General features: G+C 41.4%; 1 protein-coding gene across 2 annotated transcripts in view; it reads left to right on the forward strand.

Annotated features, from left to right (window-relative positions):
* Positions 1 to 3973: 3973 nt before the first annotated feature.
* The window catches only part of IGFBP4 (insulin like growth factor binding protein 4), a 92815-nt gene continuing 74015 nt past the window's right edge, over positions 3974 to 22773 (forward strand). For both annotated transcript variants that reach the window (XM_089674398.1, XM_089674399.1), the window contains exon 1: positions 3974 to 4468. In XM_089674398.1, the coding sequence (XP_089530524.1) occupies positions 4123 to 4468 (346 nt within the window). In that variant the 5' untranslated portion in view covers positions 3974 to 4122. The remainder of the gene's footprint in view (positions 4469 to 22773) is intronic.

Below are 22773 nucleotides of genomic sequence, written 5' to 3' on the forward strand. Positions count from 1 at the left end.
CCCAGACATACTAATCAATCAGGGATAGATCAAAGGATATCTCTAGAATGTTTTGTTTTGGTAGAAAAAAAGATGACATTTTGCCTCTCCCAGTACCCCCATCTAGCTTCCAGTTTTCCACTGAAGCACTACATATATAACTTTGGCTTCTCCCGCTGGATTACATTAAAGTTGAATTTTAGTAAAAAAACATTTTTTGGAATACAAAACTATATACATATTATGATTATTACATACAGTATGTGTAAAGGTGTGTATTCCATCCTTTGCAGGTGACTCCATCAGCGCTAAATCCTTTCTGCTATGTCCTGCTGGATATTGCCCTGGCTCTGTGAAGGATTAAAGCAGCAGATCCAAATCAGGAACGTTGCACAACTTGCCCTTCCCCTTCTGCCTCCTCCACCATTCATAAGACTTGCCTTGCTACACTCCCATGAGCAATGGGATATACAGTTGTGCTCAAAAGTTTGCATACCCTGGCAGAAATTGTGAAATTTTGGCATTGATATTTAAAATATGACTGATCATGCCAAAAAATGCTCTTTTATTGAAGGATGATGATCATATGAAGCCATTTATTATCAAATAGTTGTTTCGCTCCTTTTTAAATCATAATGATAACAGAAATCACACAAATGGCCCGGATCAAAAGTTTACATACCCTGGAATATTTGGCCTTGGTACAGACACACAAGGTGACACACAATGCCATTTAGAGGTTAATGTCCCACATCTGTTGCTTTTTAAATTGCAATTAGTGTCAGTGTATAAATAGTCAATGAGTTTGTTAGCTCTTACATGGAAGCACTGACTAGGCTAGATACTGAGCCATGGGGATCAGAAAAGAACTGTCAAAAGTCCTGAGTAACAAGGTAACGGAACTTTATAAAGATGGAAAAGGACATAAAAAGATGTCCAAAGCCTTGAATATGCCAATCAGTACTGTTAAATCATTTATTAAGAAGTGGAAAGTTTGGGGATCTCTTGATACCAAGCCAAGGTCAGGTAGACCAAGAAAGATTGCAGCCATAACTGACAGAAGAATTGTCCTTTTTTTTTACATGCGATTATTGCTAGCCGCTAGCAGTAATTACAGTACTTTCTTGGTGTGGGAGACTCGATGGCTCAACTATCGCTCCACCTATGGCCGACTTAAGATGTTAATTGCTCATTTTATAATAAGATAAAGTTTAGTGGTGCTCTGATAAAATACAAGACAAACCTGTAAGAGGGTAGATAAGGAGGGTTAAAGGTAAATATTCTGTCAGGTTCAGAAGAAAAGGTTTCCAAAAACCAATGTTGCAAAAATGGGACATTGCAATCTCTGTATTAAAACTGTGAGCTATTCTTCGCTAAGGAAGGCTGATATATACAACAACTCTGCTAAGCGCCATTAAATACATGTAACACACATTTTCAGAAGGAGGCTTTTAACTCACAGGACACTTCAATCAGGGCTGGCGCTACCACTAGGCAAGCTAAGCAGCCGCCTAGGGTGCAGCCACGGCCAGAGCCGCCAATAGAGCAGTAAAGTCAGCCCTGCTGTAACAATAATTATATTTTCCCTGGGCCCCATCAGTTCAGCAGAGGGGCCCAGGAGGTGAGGAGCAGAGAGGAACTCTTTTTTTTAATTTCAGGCGTGGGTGGCTAAAGCTGCGCTGCATTTTGCAGTGCTGATCAGTGGCTGCAGCTGCTCAAAGCCTTTCACTGGCGGAGTGATTATCCCTTCCTCTGCTGCACAGGGTGGAAGGAAAGGTTGTAGCCCAGTGGCGGGAGGTGGTTCAACAGAGAGGTGGCCGAGGGCACAGGCAGCAATGGGAACCCAGTACACAGGTAAGCTCACAATTTCTATTTTATGAGGCACAGACAGATACAGCCTCTTCTGTACTGTGGCACTGCCACTGTAGCATGGCAATAGTGGTGCGGTGTTGTGTAAAACCCGCCCGCTGCCCTACTACGATGGCAGTGCCTTTGCAGCATAATGGGGAGTGGTTGGGAGATGGTAAAAGTGTGGCTCAGCCATGCTAATAAAAAACACTGACACAGTACTAATGGCACTGGGCAGGAAGGGGTTAACATGTGGGGTGATCAAAGGGTTAACGGTGTGCTGTTTTACTATGTGGGCTGGGTTGGCTTTACACTGTAAGCACACTGCTTTGTGTGGCTCTGCTAAGCAGTGTTCTGGAGCTGACAGGGGAGAGAACTGTATTGTTTACATAACATTCTCTCCCCCCGTCAGCGATCACCGGGTGCCAGCAAGTAATCAACAGTTGGGACCCGATGATTGACAGCTGAGGCTGCGAATGACGGCACGGGTAGGGTGCGCGCACGTCTTGTGCATACCCCCTACCCAGAACTGCAAAATCACATATATATACGTGATTTTGCGCACCCGTGCTGCCCTGTAGCAGTATTTCTGCTATAGGGCGGACGGCAAGCAGTTATATTTCTTCTGTGGTTCTGGGTCAGTAACTTCACAATTAGGAAAAAACCCATAAACCTGTAAACATTCCCTATGCTATCCAAAATCTAACAAAAAAAATTACGGATTTACACACACTTTAATAAACATGTAAAGTTAACAAAAGGACCCGGCTCTCTCCTCACTTCTCACCTGACCTTGGCAGGCATTGTCTGACCAACTCCACTGACAAGCACTAGATTTCCTAAGGAGGCTGATCAGATGTGCTGAGCCACAGTAGCCCTAGAGTTTCTTGGCTGCTCAGTTCAAACAGGTGCCTAAGGGGTTCCGAGCAAACCACTTCTTCTGATTTGCTGTGGGAGGCCACTTTGGAAAAATGGAAATCCTCTTCAAGATGTCCTAAAAGTAGCTCAATGATAAAGATCACGGTGCTACAGAAACTTCAAATTTATTAAAATAACAGAAGGACTGCATGCAAAGGGCAGTAATGCTGACCATAGATGATCAGACTGTCTCACAATGTCTCCTGTGCCAGCTTCTGTCCTTTGGAGGAGTATAGTATCCGTAATACTGGGCCTATTGAGGGGCAATGGAGGAAGGAGGGAAAGCAGCTTGCAGACCGTCCTGCTGCTGGGGAAAAAGACTGCAATTGGGCAATGTTTTTTTTTCTGCCCTATTGTTTCTTTCACTTGTTTTTTGTTGCCCCACCAATGCTGAATCCTCATAAAAAAAGGGTAGATTGAGATTGACAAAAAATTGCCAGCTAGTCATCTAATAAGCCCATTATTGCCAATATCATTGAGACAATAGGAACATAAAATACAGCTAACGCATTTCAGGGGCCAAACAATTTCCTTTTCATCAGGGCCTGAATAAAAAATGGCAAAAACTTCCTATGGGACTCTGACTGTATAAACACCTGGAAAGAGCTCTTTATCATTTATCATTAATAGTTGCAATTATTGTGTGTTTGGGAAAACCATTTTTATCGGCAATAACGTTTACAGACTCCCAAGATGCCCAGCTGGTGTTCTTTTTTTTGGTGTCATATGAATTTTTCTAGTGGAGGCCTTTTCCCCTTTTTTAGGAGGTCCTCCTTGTGGTAGAGCTGCTGAGATTCAGTCACCAAGTCCAGCTAATGCTGCCTGTTTGATGGACAAAATAATCCAAGTCCAGCTACTCATATTCACCTTTTTTTAAAAGAAAAGCCAGTCTGGCAGATGGTGATCTAATGTCTATGGACACTTTTACCTACACCAACCACGTCAAATTATTTTACCTCCTTTAAACTGGAGAAAGGTGCAATCTGGTTGCTTGGTATGGGTTTCTGCATTTTATATATTGTTATAGTCATTATTTTTTATAGCATTTATTCACCTTCTTTCTAATCTATTGCTCTGTTTCTTCAATTGCACTGCTCCGTAAGTTCTGCATGTCTCGTTCACCATCCCCACACTCTCCCCCTTTCTTCTGGCAATGGGACTAGAGATAGGAGTGGCTTGCAGCCAGTATAAAGTCCACATCTATCTGCTCAGTGCAGTAAATTCTCAGTCCCCCTCATTCTTGCTATGGAGAGCAGCACAGTCAAGGCTGGATCATTTCATGTTCCTGTGTGCTGACTGCTGAGTGACTGCTGTACCAATCTGCCAGATCTGCCCACCCTCTAATTCACCTCCAACCTTACTGGCCAGCCACACACAATGCTTGGGCACTGCCACTTTGCCTTAATCCTCATCTCCCTGGCATCTCTTGGAGTTGCAGATGATGCCATACAGTGCCCTCCTTGCTCACAGGAGAAGCTCATTCGTTGTCTGGACCCTACTGGGTGCCTGGAACTGGTGAGAGAACCCGGTTGTGGGTGCTGTGCCACCTGTGCCCTCCAGAAAGGGATGCCATGTGGGGTCTACACTGCCCGATGTGGCTCGGGGCTGCGCTGCTATCCCACCAAAGGTGCCGAAAAGCCCTTGCAGACCCTTATGCATGGGCAGGGGGTCTGCACTGAGATCGGGGAGATAGAAGCCATACAGGGGACTTTCCAGACAGCAGGTGAGAATTAATTCCCCCTCCCCCCAAAGGAAAAAAAAAACACAGCTCGGGCAGCTATTTCTAATTAAATTTCCTTAATGCAATCTGATTCTAGCATTGTGTTTTGAGGAACTTGCAATTGTGTCTTTCCCACTTCAAAGGCAGGAAATGCCTCAAGGATATAACTATACCACAAATCGAATTCTTAACTGTTGTAGCACCAGACTCCCTGTCTCTCGATGTATAGAAATACTTTTTATGTGTTGTGCAGGCTTAAAACGCATGAACAACATAGCACAGCTTTGCATCTTAAGGGGTTAAGTCTGGATTATTTTTCTTGGTGCCAGATCATTAACTTTGTTCCACATCTGCATATATACTTATAGCATGGAGTGACGAGTGGTCTGTGGTGTTAGGAAAAATAATGTGTTAAAGAGCAAAGTTAATTACCCTCATTTAATGCTCAATTTTCTTAGTGCAATTTACCATGGCAGTAAGCTGAGCTTGGAAGGAAAGTGTGAGTGATGTGTGCCTGACAGCTCAAATTAAAACACTTAAAGCATGCTTACATACTGTAGAGCAGGCAAATGTATTATTTTTTGTCTTGTGTAGACACGACGTAATATAAGGCTGAAAATCAGTTTATGTATTTTGGTCATATTTTTATTATATTATTGATTAAATTCATTTTCTAAAAAAAAAAGTTTTAAGAATATTGCAGTACATGTACCAGGCTAGACAAATATAGCTGGCACCTAACTTTCGAGCCTTTGAGCATTCATGGAAGTTCCACTTTTAACCATGTTTTTTATAATTCCTCTACCACAAACCAAAATGTATAGGAAATCTGTACTTATAACAGTATGGGTGTTGTCATTGCCAACCTTTTTTTGTTGCTTTGTTTTCTCCCTGTTTTCGTTTATATTCCAAGTAGGGGTAAGCACAGGTTTGGTTCAAACTTGGGTTCTGACCGAACTGGGAAGAAAGTTGTTACTCCCACCCATTGCTGCCCACTCAACTGAGGCCGGGACATTCATAGCTCAGTGACATTGAAATAATATGACCATGTGGCCATCATAGGTCAATGATATCACTAGCATCCCCATCTCTTTGTCTACGTACCGCTGTTGGGCACTGAAATGCCCTGGCTAAAATTGATTGGATGGCAATGGGCGGGAGAGACGGCTTCCTTCTGAGTTTCGGTCTGAATCCAAGTTCAGACCAAATCTGTACTCATTCCCAGTTTTGGGCTACTAACCTGTAACAATTATATAGAAAGTAAAATCATAATTACGATGTGCATATGCATTTTGGATCAAAGATTTATCTAATACTGAGCCCTTTGGATTGCCATGATGGCCGTCAATTAAAATCAGCAATGACAGCCACCTGAAGTTTCTGGATATAGGTTGCTTTAAATCTCTGATAATTTGCAAATATCCCACTACATTTGATCATATTGTGTATAACAGGTCATGCTGTGTCAGGACTGGGATCTGGACCAGGGGCGGACTGACAACTCATGGGGCCCCCGGGCAATAGGGCATCATGGGGCCCCTGTGTCCTTGCCCAAACTCAAAAAAGCCTATGAAAAAAGTACCAGGGGCATCTCATGTGGCCCCTACTGACCCCAGGCCCTCGGGCAATGCCCGAGTTTCCAAATGGTCAGTCTGCCCCTGATCTGGACACACAATCTCTGCTGCATCTGGCAGCCAGAGGTGTTTCTAGTTGGGCCACCTGAGATGCTGGACAGCATTCTGTCCGAACCCCCTGGATAATCCTGCCTTGTACCTTGTTGCTGGTGAACCTTGAACTCCTTGCTCCTCCCATGCAATTTAAGCTATGCCTTTGCTCTTCCTGTTTGACAGATTATTGTGCTCTCCCCGGATGATATCTTGCTCCTTTTGCATACCTGTTCTTATCACCACTGCTCCTCGTTACCGACCTTTGGCTTGTTCCTCGACTATGCTTCCACTTGATCCCAACCTGCAACCACTTGTTAGCGACCTTTGGCTTTTTTACTGACTACTGTTCTGCTTGATCCCCACCTGCTATATCTGCTATTGGACTCCAGCTTGCTCACCTCCAGGTGGAATGATCCTGAGGGCTGCAACCTGGTACTATCATGAAGCAAAACCCATTTCCACCATCAGGAGCTCTGGTGAACACTGGGTAATGCTTAGACCCCGCAGCACGAGTGAGCCCACATCATCCACTAGGGCGACCTGCTTGTCTAGCTGACCTGTGAGAACCTCTCAACTGCTATAGCTACTGGTCTCCAAGCCTAACCTTTGACCATGACATGCTGCCTCAGCCTTCTTAGAAACTTTCAAAGCTGACATTTAAAGTAGACCTAAACCCTTATTTTAAAACAAAATTGATTTTAGCATAAAATTATACCTACAATGGAATTGCTTAATAATTTAATAAGTAATCCATTTTCAAATATCAATCCATGGGTGCGTGTTCAAAATCCATCATCTGAGAACAATTGCCCAGGTCTGGAAGAGTCCGTTTGTCCCTCTTCAGGGGGTGCGGGATCGTATGACTACTATGATGCTCAACGAGCAGATGTCGAGTATCCGCAACGACTCCCACCGTAAATTTTTGAAAATATGGGAGCTGTGGTTGCAATATGCCTTTCCCACACTCCCCCCGGCTAGCCTGGGGATGTAATAGCGTTCGATACTGGCGCTCTTGGACCCCTGCTTTTTGCCCCTTTTTTTTTTTCCCCTTTCTTTCTCTCTCTGTTTTTGGTGTGACTGGACAGCTGCCTTTAGTTGTTAGAGTCAGTTGCATTAATGTTTTGTACCTTATGTGCCATTGATAGCCCCTGCGTGGGCGTACCTTTTGCCCTGTTGGTGTTAGAGCACTGTTTTCCTTTTATTTTGCTTTTTTTTTCTGTGCAATTGATAGCCCCTGTGTGGGTGAGTTTTATTGCCTCTGTTTTATATTGTGTAAAAATTAATAAAAACCATTGGAATATAAAAAAAAAATAAAAAATTCATCATCTGGCCTTCCAGCATAGACTACATATCCCAGTGACCATGAGGGAGTGAAATTTTAGATAGGCACTCCTGCTGTCCCACCTCTCACAGTTTCAGCAGCAGAGGATCTTCTATTACGTGAACAAGTAAGCACCAGGTGTGTGTTGTCACGCTCACTTGATTTTGGGAAGCGGGAATGGCAACCATGCTCCTGTTATAGGGCTGGTGTCAGGACAGGGGATGGGCCTTTATGTTGCGGATTGGAGCCATACGGAAAAGATTTATTAAAGGGGGATGAAAGAAATATAAATATTGCAATGTAACCAACAGTTCATTGGCAGAAAAAAATAACATTTACCTATACTTCAATAAAACAATGCTTTGTCATTGTCAAGTGTGCACCCTTTGAAAGTCAGTTTCAAGACTACAGATCAATAGTAAAGGAGAGAAATATGCCGATCAAAGATATTTGTGAATACAACCTACGTAGTTCATAGCATAATATAGTATAATTGTACTGCATTTTTGACTCAGGAAGAGTTTATACATGGACTGCCTCCTGAAATGAATGCTTTATGCCTGTATCGTGCACCATATTGTTTCCAGGAACAATTACATCTTCTAATTGGTTTACGATCCCTTCATATAGTAATAAAGATAGATCTCATCTCAGTGGAAGATGCAATTATAGGTTTTACTAGTAACATCTGCTATTGTAATTTACTATTTTTGCATGGTCATTCTGTATAATGTTTATAGGGATAGAGATTTTCCATTTTTTTTTCCAGGGTAGATTTTCTGATGGTGACAACAGTGGGCCATGTGCATTGGCAGGGCCACTTATAGTCTTCATTTGGGAGAAATTGTGACAAGGTGACAACGCAGGAGAACAATTTGGAGACAGGGGCAAGGTGTTGTCACCTGCTTCATGGCAGGATCACCTGATATTTTAATAAATGTTGCAGATTTAAATGGATTGAAATGAAAAAAACTGTATTAACAACAAGCTTATAGGAGACATTATTGAATGAGTTTACATATACCGTAATTGTCCCCAGTTTTATATTTCCTGAACTGCGGCTATTTAGGTTTTAGACTAGCAGATCTATTTATTAAAAAAAAAATGCACAGCCTTTCGTCCAGAGAACCTGCTTGTACATTCGTTCTGTTCAATTGGGTAAAAACAGAGCTTTCTATTTTCTATTTCTATTTTCTATTTCCTCTTCTGAATGTTCTTTTATTATGGGCAGTAATAAATACTGCATTATGGCCACCAGATGAAGCTGTGAAGCATAGGAAATCTTTGTAACAAGAGATAGAATGTAACAATTCTAGAGAAAGCTTAAAAGTATTAATTTTATTTTGTAAAATAACAATCATGTTATACTTACCTGCTCTATGCAATGGTATTGCACAGAGCAGCCCTGATCTTCCTCTTCTGGGGTGCAGCTCTGGGTTCCTCCTTTTCTTGGGGTGCCACCATAGGAAGCCACTTACTATGGTGGTACACCCGAGGGCTCATTCCCCAGGTGCGCTGTGTGCGTCTATTTACACACTCAGCGTGGCTCAGCCCTGCCCCACACTCTCTACTTACTGAATTTGATTGACGGCAGCAGGAGCCAATGATTCTTTCTGCTGCTTGTCAGAAAGAGGAGAGAGCAGACAAGCACAGTGCTGGATCAATACAGGATTCAGGTAAGTATTTTGGGGAGGGGTGGAGTGATACTACTACTAGGACATTTTTTTACCTTAAGGCAGGGAATGCATTAAGGTAAAAAGTGCTTTGCTTTTAGAACCACTTTAAGGGAATTAGCTGATATGTAACCAATGGATAAATGTAGAGTATATGTCAATGCCCACTAGCATTCTCAAGAATTGTTACATTGTTTGTGCTCCTAAGCTCCATCTAGTGACTATAATACAGTATTTTACTACTGCCTGCAATAAAAAAAAGACATTTATTCTAAAAAGAAAATAACCTAAAGAACATCCATCTTTGCCCAATTCGCACAAAAAGAATGTACAAGCAGATTTGCAGGATGAATAGCTATGCATATTTTTTTTTTTACAGGCCCCTTGGTTTTTGATTTGCAGTTTGTGTGCCTCTGTAGCCTTCTAGTAATGTTCTCCCTTGTGTGTTCATAATATTACTTTTTACAAGCATCCCTCTATTTCTCAAAGAGAAGATTTATGGAAGAAGCATGTGATGGTCATGTTACACCAGCTACTATAGCACCATCATGATGCTTGCTTCATAAACCTGAGCTGGAGAAGAATATAGCTTGTAAATTTAAAAGTGCCATTCATAATATTACGTCAGAACCCTGTAATTACAAGAGGATAGGAACTGTAAAGCGTGCAGTGGACATACTATCTTTCATGGTTTTATTCTGCTCGTCTGTTGTGAAGACTTCTGTAAAGTTATTCTCAAACACCTCCAGTGTCTTCCCTTACTCTATTTGATCACACACACTCCAGGGACCATGGAAAGCATGTAATGAGGTGCTACAAGCAGTCTTTAGAGTAGACCAGAGACTGGCGTCAGAACATAATAACAGACCATGGTCTCAACATTGGTGAAATCTAAAAGAAAAGGACAACACAATGGCAAATAACCCAAGAAGACCATATTTTTTTTCTAGAAAGGAAATTTATAGGGATACAAATAATGCGTCTGACACACATACAAAAAGTAAAAGACTTATAGACCAGCAAGAATGTAAAAACATTCACATATAAAAAGAATGTCTACCTTGTGAGGCAACTTTTCATAATTGTGGAGGAAGAACGATTAATGCAAGGTGTTGTAAAGGCAAGATTACCATAGGGCAGGGGTCTCCAAACTTTGGAAACAAAGGGCCAGTTTACTGCCCTTCAGACTTTAGGGGGGCTGGACTGTGGCCAGTGGGAGTAGACAATGCCATAGGCTTGGTGTTAAGTGGGAGTAAAAAAATTACTTCATTGATATTAGTGGGAGTAATGGTGTGCCATTGTTGGTGTCAGTGGGAGGAATAGTGCTCTGTCTTTGGTTTCAGTGGAAAGAATAGCGCCTCATATCAGTGGAAGGAAAAGTGCCCCAAGGGCCAGTTAAAGGCAAAGAAAGGCCCACATCTGGCTTGCAAGCTGCAAGTTTGGAGACCCCTGCCATAGGGAAACGTATAAAAAAAATCAACATAAATTGTATGTATGCTGATACTTTGAAAACAGTACAAGTTTACACAAAGAACTAGCAGCTTAGTAATACCTGGTATGCAGATTTAACTATCAGAAAAACTGCTGAAGTTAAGTTTGACATGTGAACACAGATTGCAACAATTGCAAGTGTTAATTCACTGCCTACTTGAATGTTATATGGCATTTGCAAGCTATAGTAAATCCTAAAGGATGTACAGGATTGGAAGTAATGATGAAACACAACAGAACTTTTATTAGAATCTTATTTATCCTCAGTTCCAAAGTCTTGAGAAGTTTGTGAAGACCTGCAGCTCTTACAGTATAGATGATCAATACAGTAGATACCAAATTACCTGAAACAAAAAATGAAATAACTAATATCAAAGAATATTTGTAAAGTGAATGCTTTACATAGGTATTATCTCAAGCTCCAGGTTTGAGTACTGGCATCCCATCTCAGGAGTTGATTGCAAGGTGCCCACTTTGGATTGTTGGATGTTAGGGTTGGGCTACAACCTGGAGCTGGAGCCAAGGCCTCTGTACAGTTTCTTGGAGTTATTATAAAAAGGGTTTATGGTTCTGTTGGGCGTAACAAGTTACCTAGAGCCATGTATTTTTGCACAATGTTTCTCTGAGTTTACCTTTGAGAATCCTATATAATAAAGACATGTTATGGCTAGCAGGGAGTAGAACCGTGCAAAGCCCAAATGTACTGGAAACCATCCTGATGATACCTGCAAACCACCTGATGAATCTTACTGTCTTTGAGGCATTATGACCTATACACCCAACAGGAAATACAAGCAGAAGTATCCTAAGGTATTATAGATGTACAAATATTGAATTCTGTGTACAGCTAATAAAAGTATTTAGCACACCAAAACAAGGGCAAGAATGTGTTTATCTGATATGCTCAGAGGCATGAACCAAATAGCGCACAGCTGCAAGGACTATAACTTGACAAGCCAACTGTAAGGACCCTGCTTCAAGCTAGACTGTCCCTAGCTAAGTTCTGTGTTTGCTTGGGTAGCAAGGCTGTAGCCATTTTAAGCTTTGTTTACATCATCTGTGTTCTGTAGGATTTTCCTAAGCCCAGGGCTGCCTACTACTGTTGGGATATCTCCAGTAGTTAGTGTTAGAAGGAAAAATATCTGAGTTATGAATATGTGTCCAGCCCAGCCAATCCCTTTTAGTTTTGTTCAGTGGTGTGAGCTGAGAGAAGATGATAAATCCATTTTAGGGTGCTCTTTCTTATCTGGGCCTTGACCCAGCTGGGAACCTGTGCTTAAGGCTTAGTGAAATCACAGCTACCCTGCTGGAGATTATATTCAGTGGGGTCTGGGAAGGAAGATGGCTGCCTGGGTGAAGCATCTTGGGAGGATTCTTCAGTGCTGAAGAGTGTCTAGGTAGAACTTAGTAGAAACTGCTGCTGGACATTGCAAGATGAATTCCCTGCTCAAATTTCAAAGTACCTGTGGCTACTCCCATAATTTGTAGGGCCTAAAATTGTCTAGCAAAAGAGAAAGCTCCATTAAAATTTAAGAAAGGAACAATGACTGCTATCACAGAACCATTGGAAATTACTTTACTGCTTTTTAAGTGCCAACAACATCAAATAGTGCTCGAAAACCTATCTTATATTTTGGGATATCTTGTACCCTAATCTCTCACAGAAGTTTATTTAGCGATACATTTGTGGAAAAGACTAAAGTGACCAGCACCCATCTTTTTTCCTCCACCATAAGCCAAGGAGATGACCCTGTGAGTTAAATGCTATGAGTTAAATGCTAGCCTACCACACTACTTTTCGGGTTATACTATAACTCCCTGAGATGAGGATTGCATGAATCTCAATTTAGCCATTGATATCTCTGCTTTAAAAAGCAAAGAGGTTTTTCAAAATATCCAGTTCCTCAAACAAAAAAGATAAAAAGTTTCATAGTTTCAGATAACGTGCTTTTCAACCCTGCAGAGACATTTTTTGCTTCCCAGCGGAAAACCCAACTAGTTTACTCTAGTCCAGAACAGCCACATTACATCTGAAAAGTTGAGATGACTCAGATTCTAAATGTCTTCTCAAGGAGTCATTCAACATCTAAGTCAGATGTTAATCCATAAATTGTACTTTACCTGAACATACATATCACAGGTGCAGATATTCTACCTGTACACCGACTTGCTGAGATTGTTAAAAGCACCCTGCCTGAAACAATACCAATTATTAGACCCAAATACCTGATGAAAGATCACAAACCTTGTTAAGAGGAAAGTAAAAAACAAGGACATAAAAAGATGGTGCCATAGATTTTTTGTTTTTCCATACAAGGCACCATAATAATGCTAGCAAGAATAGGCAGGAGTAGTCATAGAGCCTACACCAGAGCCACAGTTATGCAAAATTGAAGCTTTTGGTTACATGTGATTCAGGAGAAACTGACACCATTGGACACATGGCAGCTATTTTTACTGGGAAGAGGTAGGAATTCTAATTATCTAAATGTCTAGGCTAGCCATTTTCAACCAGAGTTCCATGAAACCCTAGGGTTCCCCCAGAGGTTGCTAGATGTTCCTTGAAAAATGAGCAACTGCTGTCTCTCAGATAAGTTCCCACTGACACCAACAATCTTTTTATCTATCTGTAATGGTGGAATTCTTCTCAATGATCACCAATGTAAGGAGCATGCTTCCCAGTAGCCATTGCACTAATGTACAGTGAACTGTAGATATAGTAACTATTAGTAGGGGTTCTTTGAGCCTTTAAAAGTTCCTCCATGTTTAAAAGGTTGAGAAAGGCTGGCTTAGGCTGTGGTATGATCTGCTGTGGCAATAAAGGTGGTCTGTGAAACTGGCAATAGGGACTTAACAGTGCTATTGCTTACAGGGGACTCAAGCAAGGGTCTGCTCTCAATATACAAGGTTCTTTATAAAAAAAAATAAAGATCCCCAAAAAATGTCCTTCATAATAAATACATTGCCAACCGTGATGCCTGCGATTTGCCAAAATAAAAAAAAAAAACAGATGACCCGGCGCACGAGACTGATCCTTATGGTAACACTAGCAGAATGCCATGGCTATATATGGTCAGTGTCATTGCCCTAATATACCCAGTGACCATATTTAGGCAGTGCAATCTCCGCTATCCCTGCCTCTTTGTTTAAAAGTAGTGGAGATTCCCCGTGACATCTGTGCCACAAGTGCAAGCACCTGAGGCTTCCTTGGAAAACTGACAGTGGGAAGCTGTCATACTGTATATAGGAGCAGTAGAAATATGATGCAAGGCTCCCATCGAACAGGCTAAAGTTCAGGCATCAGTCTAAAAGGCCAATCAGCTGAAGGTCTGGACTGAACCATCAGCTCATCCCTACTCTCAATATAACATGGGAAGAACATTTAAAAAAACATAATATGCTGTGAAACCGATGCAGCATTTCCTGCATCATGATAGCCTGCCCTCTTCCTTTGCTCCCTATGGGGGTTATTTAATAAAACTGGAGAGTGCAAAATCTGGTGCAACTCTGCACAAAAACCAATCAGCTTCCAGGTTTTATTGCCAGAGTTTAATTGAGCAAGCTAAAGTTAAAAGCTGATTGGCTACCATGCACAGCTGCACCAGATTCTGAGTGCACTGGTTTTAGTAAATCAACCCCTATGTGTCCATTTTATGCACCTCTTTGTAGCAGGCCTGGTATCATAATGGTTATGTTGACACCAGGACTTTAAAGTCCCTAAATACTGTGCAATTTACCCAATACTGGTAGTGTCCAAAGTCTGTTAGCCCTGTTCCTATATAGGGCAGTTGGATTGGGTACAGGCAGTGGGACTGGGCTATGTTACAACCATACCAAGAAGTGTTCAAAACTTGCATAGTCTATGATAAAAATGAAAAGGGCACTTCAAAATGTATCATTATGATTTAGGCCACCTAGATTAGCCCTAAGAAGGATTATGTTCACCTGGATGAGCTTTCTTCAGGACATATTGTGAAATGTCATGTAGTGTAGATGCGATGATGATCAGTGCTGTCTACAAGCAGACCACCCCTGAAAATCCATAGTGTCAACAGTGGTTATTGGATTTGAATCAGTCTAAACTCTTCGGTCAGTTGAAAATTTGCACCGTAGACTGGCATATGATTTAATGAGTCCTAAGATGATGAAACATGCATCTAAAGCTATGTGCAGATACCTCTATGTAGCCATTTTAATAAGTAATTACAGATAAAAAGTGCACTTTAAAGCAGAAAATGGCACAATGGAGGTACATAGTGGATGGCACAATGGAGGTACATAGTGGATGGCACAATGGAGGTACATAGTGGATGGCACAATGGAGGTACATAGCGGATGGCACAATGGAGGTACATAGTGGATGGCACAATGGAGGTACATAGTGGATGGCACAATGGAGGCACATAGTGGATGGCACAATGAAGGCACATAGCGGATGGCACAATGGAGGTACATAGCTGATGGCACAATGGAGGTACATAGCGGATGGCACAATGGAGGCACATAGCGGATGGCACAATGGAGGTACATAGCGGATGGCACAATGGAGGCACATAGTGGATGGCACAATGGAGGCACATAGTGGATAGCACAATGGAGGTACGTAGCGGATGATACAATGGAGGTACATAGCAGATGGCAAATGGAGGCACATAGTGGAGTATACTTTACATACTGCACTCTTCTTCATTTATCCTCACAGAACGTATTTCTCCACTTTTGATTGTCCATTCTGGAAGCAACGGGCTATGTTCAGCCCTGGAGTCCTGGTTTCTGTCAAGCCTTCCTTTTTGGTCTGTTGTATGAATACATTCCTCCAGGCCTTAAAAAATGCTTCTCTGTGCCTCATAAACTCATGGTAACAGCATGTGCAGTCTGTAAATGTCATTGTTTTATGGTGTTTATCTTTCACTATTTGGTTCATGTGCCATTTCAACTTGTATCTGATGATCTGTTTAGTTAAGTAGACATGCTGATGAAGCCTGTAAATATCCAATTGCTTATATTCATGTAATCATCACTTAGATTGTGCAGATTTCTGTCTGGATATATAGAATGTTACGATGTAAGCACAAACTAACTTTTTCTCAGATTTTTTTTTTTCATGATCATAAGAACAAGAGAGATGCATACACTGAAAATATATAGCTTCATGGATAGTTGTGGAAGTGTAATCATGATGTATTTATTAGAGAAGGGCTGAGGCATATAGAGATAGGTAGATAGGTAATAAATGGGGGGTATCCTTTGATAGCCAGTCAAAGCATACCCCCGTTATCCTTTGCAACATAACCTAGATTTGGAGGAATGAATATACAACTTTAAAAAAAAATAAAACTGTCTATTCAAGGCAAAGTGACAGTTTCTACCCACATGGAAGAAAAATATATTCGAAATATATTTTAAAAATTTTCTTCGCAAATATATTGATATATATTTGAAATACTACAATTTTGGCCGTATTCAATATATTTCAAAATATATTTCAATAAATATATATATAAATGTATATATGTCCTTTGCCAGCATGCCATAGCCCACATGGAAGAAAAATATATTTGAAATATATTTTAAAAATTTTCTTCCCAAATATATTGATATATATTTGAAATACTACAATTTTGGCCATATTCAGTATATTTCAAAATATCTACTGCATGTTGAAATGCATTTTTATTACAAAATATATGAAAAAAGACTTTTTAATGTGCTAAAAAAATCTGAAGAATATATTTAAAAAAATATATAAAACCATATAAAAAAAGTCCTACAGTATACTTGAAATGTATTTTTAAAAATATTTTTCATATATTTTGAAATAAAACGCATTTCAACATGCAGTATATAATATATTATATATATATATATATATATATATATATATATATATATATATACAGTTGCAAGAAAAAGTATGTGAACCCTTTGGGATTACGTGGAGTTTTGCATGAATTGGGCATAAAATGTGCTCTGAACGTCATCTAAGTCACAACAATAGAAGAACACAGTCTGCTGTACATAATACTACACGAACATTAGATGTTGCCATGGTTTAATTGCACATAACATGTAAACATTCACAGTGCAGGGAGGAAAAAGTATGTGAGGTCCTAGCTTAATGACTTCTCCCAGAGCTAATTGGAGCCAGGAGTGAGCCAACCTTGACTCCAATCAGTGTGATAATATTGGATGTGTTGCTGACAGCTGTCCTGCCCTTAAAAAACACACACCTGTTGTGGGTTTACTGGTTTCAAGAAGCACTGTCTGATGTGAACCATGCCTCGCAGAAAAGAGCTCTCAGAAGACCTACGATCAAGAATTGTTGACTTGCATGAAGCTGGAAAGGGTTACAAAAGTATCTCCAAAAGCCTTGATGTTCACGTGTCCACGGTAAGACAGACTGTCTACAAATGGAGAAAGTTTAGCATTGTTGCTACTCTCCCTAGGCAAGATCGTTCTGTAAAAATGACTGCAAGAGCACAGCGCAGAATGCTGCATGAGGTAAAGAAGAATCCCAGAGTGTCAGCTAAAGACCTACAGAAATCTCTGGCACATGCTAACATTTTTGTTGACACATCTACAATAAGGAAAACATTAAACAAGAATGGAGTACATGAGAGGACACCACGGAGGAAGCCATTGCTGTCTAAAAAGAATATTAAAACACGTTTGAAGTTTGCAAAAGAGCACCTGGATGTTCCACAGCACTACTGGCAAAATATACTGTGGACAGATGAAACCAAGATTGAGTTGTTTGGGAAGAACACACAACACTATGTGTGGAGAAAAAAAGGCACAGCACACCAACATCAAAACCTCATCCCCACTGTGAAACATGGCGGAGGGAGCATCATGGTTTGGAGCTGTTTTGCTGCCTCAGGGCCTGGATGGATTGTTGTCATTGATGGGAAAATGAATTCCAGAGTTTATCAAGACATTTTGCAGGAAAACGTACGACCATCTGTCCACCAACTGAAGCTCCGCAGAGGATGGGTGATGCAACAGGACAATGACCCAAAGCATACAAGTAATTCAACAAAACAATGACTGCAACAGCACAGAATACACCTTCTGGAGTGGCCCAGTCAGAGTCCTGACCTCAACCCGATTGAAATTCTGTGGCATGACCTTAAGAGAGCGATTCACACCAGACATCCCAAGAATATTGCTACACTGAAACAGTTTTGTGAAGAGGAGTGGTCCAAAATTACTCCAGATCGTTGTGCAGGTCTGATATGCAACTACAGGAAACGTTTGGTTGAGGTTATTGCTGCCAAAGGAGGGTCAACCAGTTATTAAGTCAAAAGGTTCACATACTTTTTCCTCCCTGCACTGTGAATGTTTACATGTTATGTGCAATTAAACCATGGCAACATCTACTGTTTGTGTAGTATTATGTTCAGCAGACTGTGTTCTTCTATTGTTGTGACTTAGATGACGTTCAGAGCACATTTTATGCCCAATTCATGCAAAACTCCACGTAATCCCAAGGGGTTCACATACTTTTTCTTGCAACTGTATATATATATTGAATATGGCCAAAATTGTAGTATTTCAAATATATGGCAATATATTTGGGAAGAATATTTTTTAAATATATTTCAAATATATATTTCTTCCATATGGGAGAGAAGGACTCTTCCTATCTTTGGGGAAGCAGTGGCCTCTTTGCAGAGGTCTGTCAAGCCCCCTGCTGAGTCAGAGCTGGAGCTCTCCAACCAGCAAGGAGGGTGACATTTTACAGAACTATTGGTCTAACTCAGCAGGACATTATGACAATGTCTCCGGGACTGGGATGAACTTCTCCAGAGCTTCCCCCTTCCTCTGGAACTCTCTACCCCAATTTATCAGACTATTGGTTACTCTGCTCACTTTTAGGCAATCTCTGAAAACCTATCTCTTCAGGGAAGCCTATCCCGCTCTCAGCTAATAATGGAATCTTCTATTCCTCCTACCAGTCCATCCCCCACAGTTATTACCTTTTGTACCACCAGCCCCTCCCTCTTAGATTGTAAGCTCCAAGGAGCAGGGCCCTCCTAACCCTCTTGTATCGAACTGTATTGTTGCTGTATTGTCTCCCGTTATATTGTAAAACGCTGAGCAAACTGTTGGTGCTATATAAATCCTGCATAATAATAATAACTGGGGTGAAGATGTTGGCCAGTATGCCAGTGCCTCCTAGCTGCGTTCCCTTTCAGGGAGTTCTTGTAGCTAATCTAAGAAATCAAGAAATCCCACAAGATCTCAGGAAACAGTACAGGCATACCTTGGTTTACGAATGCAATTAGTTCTGTGCAGGGGCGGACTGGCCATTTGAAAACTCGGGCACTGCCCGAGGGCCCGGGGTCAGTAGGGGGCCCCATGAGATGCCCCTGGTACCTTTTTCATAGGCTTTTTTGAGTTTGGGCAAGGACACAGGGGCCCCATGATCCCCTATTGCCCGGGGGCCCCATGAGTTGTCAGTCCACCGCTGGTTCTGTGGGACGTATTGCGAAAAAAACGAAACGCGGTTTCCCGTAGGAATGCATTGAAAACCAATCAATCCATTCCGGAGGTCAGAAAAAAGTAAAAAAAAAGTATTTTATCTGTTCAAAACTCTTTATAAAGTGCACTTTAAAGGCATAAATACTGTACAGGGACATGATTAAAAATGAATTCGTAAATGCATTGAAAACCAATTAATCCATTCCGGAGGTCAGAAAAAAGTGAAAAAAAGTTTTATCTCCTAGATTGTAAGCTCCAAGGAGCAGGGCCTTCCTATCCCTCTTGTATTGAACTGTATTGTTGCTGTATTGTCTCCCTTTATATTGTAAAGCTCTGAGCAAACTGTTGGCTCTATATAAATCCTGTATAATAATAATAATTATCTGTTCAAAACTCTTTATAAATTGCACTTTAAAGACATAGTACTGTACAGGGACATGATTAAAAAAATTCGTAAATGCATTGAAAACCAATTAATCCATTCATATTGCAAAAAAAAAACCGTAAACCGAGCCATTATTTTCAATGGATTTTCATTCGTAAACCGAAAAGTACGTTAACCGAGGCGTTCGTAAACCGAGGTATGCCTGTATATTCGTTTACAAAAAATGCACACATGAGACCTGGTGCTTACATCATTGGTGGGCCAGCTTAGTGAACTAATAAGAAGAAATCGGCCACTGCGGACATTGATGTTAAAATAGAGGCGCGGACTCTCCAGGAGTGGGGTGGACAGAGCAACTGAATTTGGGGCCGTAAACATTTATGAGGCAGGTGTCAATAAGTATATTTGTGTTATCTATATTGATTTCTTTATTGTTTGCTGGTTTTTAAAAGGGGAGGTTTGTTTGAGCATTTTCCGTGGAATTACGAGGACTATTGTTTTCTGGAAGCGTTGGTACCACTGCTATGTTACGATAAACCGCGCTTTGTACAGATACCCGCCTCTCTGTTTTATACTGTGAGTAAGCACACCTGGAGCATTGTCTCAGCAAGACTCACTAGACGCCTTGTCACGGCAATCACAGAGTGAACCTTCAAGTGACTTTGAAAACTAGAAGTGGCTGTCCGGAAAATATTCTTCTCTATTACGGAGTATCAATATGGAAGACTCATTACAGGAGCTACACAACTTTATTTGACGTTGCAAAGACATATTACATTACTGAAGGCCAGGTCATTGGATGAAATTGCAAAAAAATTATTGCATGAAAATGCTTCTTATCATTCCAAATGATGATTCAGATTTCAATCATCCTAATACCATAAATTAATTTTGACCAGTTGGCTGGCAGAACAGGCAAAAAAAAAGGTACAAAAGAATTTTTTTTTTTAATAGGAAAACCTCTGCTAAGGAATTATGGAGGCTGGCATGGCAGTCTTCTTCTTTTGAAGATGCCTGGTGTCTCATGATCACACTTACATTATTTATATTCCTTTTGCACTTTTTACTGGAAATGACCATGTGGTTAAATGGGTTCTGCAACGACTGGTCATGGTGGACAACATAGATAGGATATGTCAACTGTAGAGATGAGCTTTGGCGTGTTTGGATGCACTTCCAAACCCAAGCAGCCAAGCCCACCAGGAAGCTGCCACTGGTAATGGGACAATCATCAACGGACAAGGCATTCCCTGACACATGTATACACTTCCTCTATATATATGTGACTGGAGGAGAATGCCGCCACAGCAGATGTTTCGTCCATTACAGGTGACCGCTTCCTGGTGGGTTTGGTCACATGGGTTTGGAAGTGCATCCGAACACACCGGAGCTCATCTCCAGTTACCAGCACACCAACAAGCTTGTTTCAAAGTGCAAAGCTCTATTTATTCCATGATCACGTAGAGAAACAACCCACAGGGACCCTATATATTGTGACAGACAGATAGTCCGTCTAATTGAAAATGTACAGAGTGGCGGGGTGGGGGGCCTGATTCAGTAAGCCACGGATCTCTGGACAGGTGTGAGACTGATTTTTGCATGAGTGTTGACCACGAAAGAGTCATGTCCCCTCTTGGGGAGACAGAGTACTACAGAAACAGTGTAGATGTACATACACACCAGAATAACATGTCCATACTTGTCTGGACTTATAGGCAGGCACAGGCCTAAAGAGTGGGAATCTACTGAGAGACATCATCTTCATTTTGGATTCAACTACTATGAGTTGCTACTGCTTAGGTTTGGACTTTGTTTACTAAACCTGAAACAAGGACTGTAGGGTTAATTTATATTACTCACACATGAAAACGATCCATCTTCCTGTGCGGGTTGGTGTCTGTGCTGTGAGGGCTTCAAAAGCAATGTCTCTCATTTTTCCACTGTAAATTATTAGTATAATTGTTTTCTTAACGTCAGTAAAATGTCACAAACTGCAATGGTACACATTCCTTGGGGCAGTGCCCAGCCCCCATGCACTTTTTTGCCAATGCCTTGGCTATTAACCTTAATAATGTAGAAAACTGATTTGACAGATTCACCTCTTACTAACTTTAATGGGCTACAGATTCGTCATCTGAACTTTTAATGTAGTCTTCTGAACCACTCTGAACCGAACCCCGGCTAGTTCGACACATTCGAGTGACTGATATGGGATAAGTAAACCTGGTGTCCTGTTTTGGGTAGTGTGCTGGACAGTGTAAATGCAGTGCAGAGAACCTAGCTTTTCTGGAGGGGTATCCTTTGAAGGACCTCATGGAGGTAAGTATATTTTACACCCAGGGGTGGACTGACAACTCATGGGGCCCCCGTGCAATAGGGGATCATGGGGCCCCTGTGTCCTTGCCCAAACTCAAAAAAGCCTATGAAAAAGGTACCAGGGGCATCTCATGGGGCCCCCTACTGACCCCAGGCCCTCAGGCAGTGCCTGAGTTTCCAAAGGGCCAGTCCGCCCCTGTTTACACCTTACACCCCTGGTTCCCAACTTGTGTCCAGAGAACCATTTGCAGCCCTTTGACACTGTATGCATTGTGTGGCTCTCAGGCCCTAGCAGAAAGAAGTTGGAGCATTGATTTGTAAAGGGACTGTAATAGCAGTGAGCTCTAGTAACCTCTTGTAACATATCCCTAATCTCTAATTATCTCCTGTGGAATCTACAACCGCATCTGTAGTACGTACTCAGTCCCTGACCATCTCTTGCATTTTCTGACAATGTTCTATAGCAGAGGTCTCCAAACTTTCTAAAGAAAGGGCAAGTTTGCTGTCCTTCAGACTTTAGGGGGAGCCGTACTGTGCCCTGTGGGAGTAAACAATGCTCGATCTATTAGTGGGAGAAATAGTGGTGTCAAGTGTAGGAATATTGCCCCAGTTTTGTTGTCAGTGGAAGGAATTATACCCCCATCAATGGTGTCAGTGGAAGCAATAGTGGCGCATTGGCCAAATAAAGGCAAGCAAAGGGCCACATCCGGCCCCAGGGTTTCAGTTTGGATATCACTGTTCTACAGCACTACATATACTAAATTATACCCCAGGTACTAAATTATACCTCAGGTATTATACCCCAACTGTTATACTCCAGGTACTAAATTATACCCCAACTGTTGGTGTCAGTGGCAGGAATAATGCCTCAATGGCCAAATAAGGGCAAGCAAAGGGCCACATCCGGCTCCAGGGTTGCAGTTTGGACATCACTACATATACTAAATATTACATCCAGGCTGCCCAGGGAT

This window comes from Staurois parvus, unplaced genomic scaffold (assembly GCF_062004578.1).
Source record: "Staurois parvus isolate SC_StPar_1 unplaced genomic scaffold, SC_StPar_1.0 ptg000151l, whole genome shotgun sequence".
Classification (NCBI taxonomy): Eukaryota; Metazoa; Chordata; class Amphibia; order Anura; family Ranidae; genus Staurois; species Staurois parvus.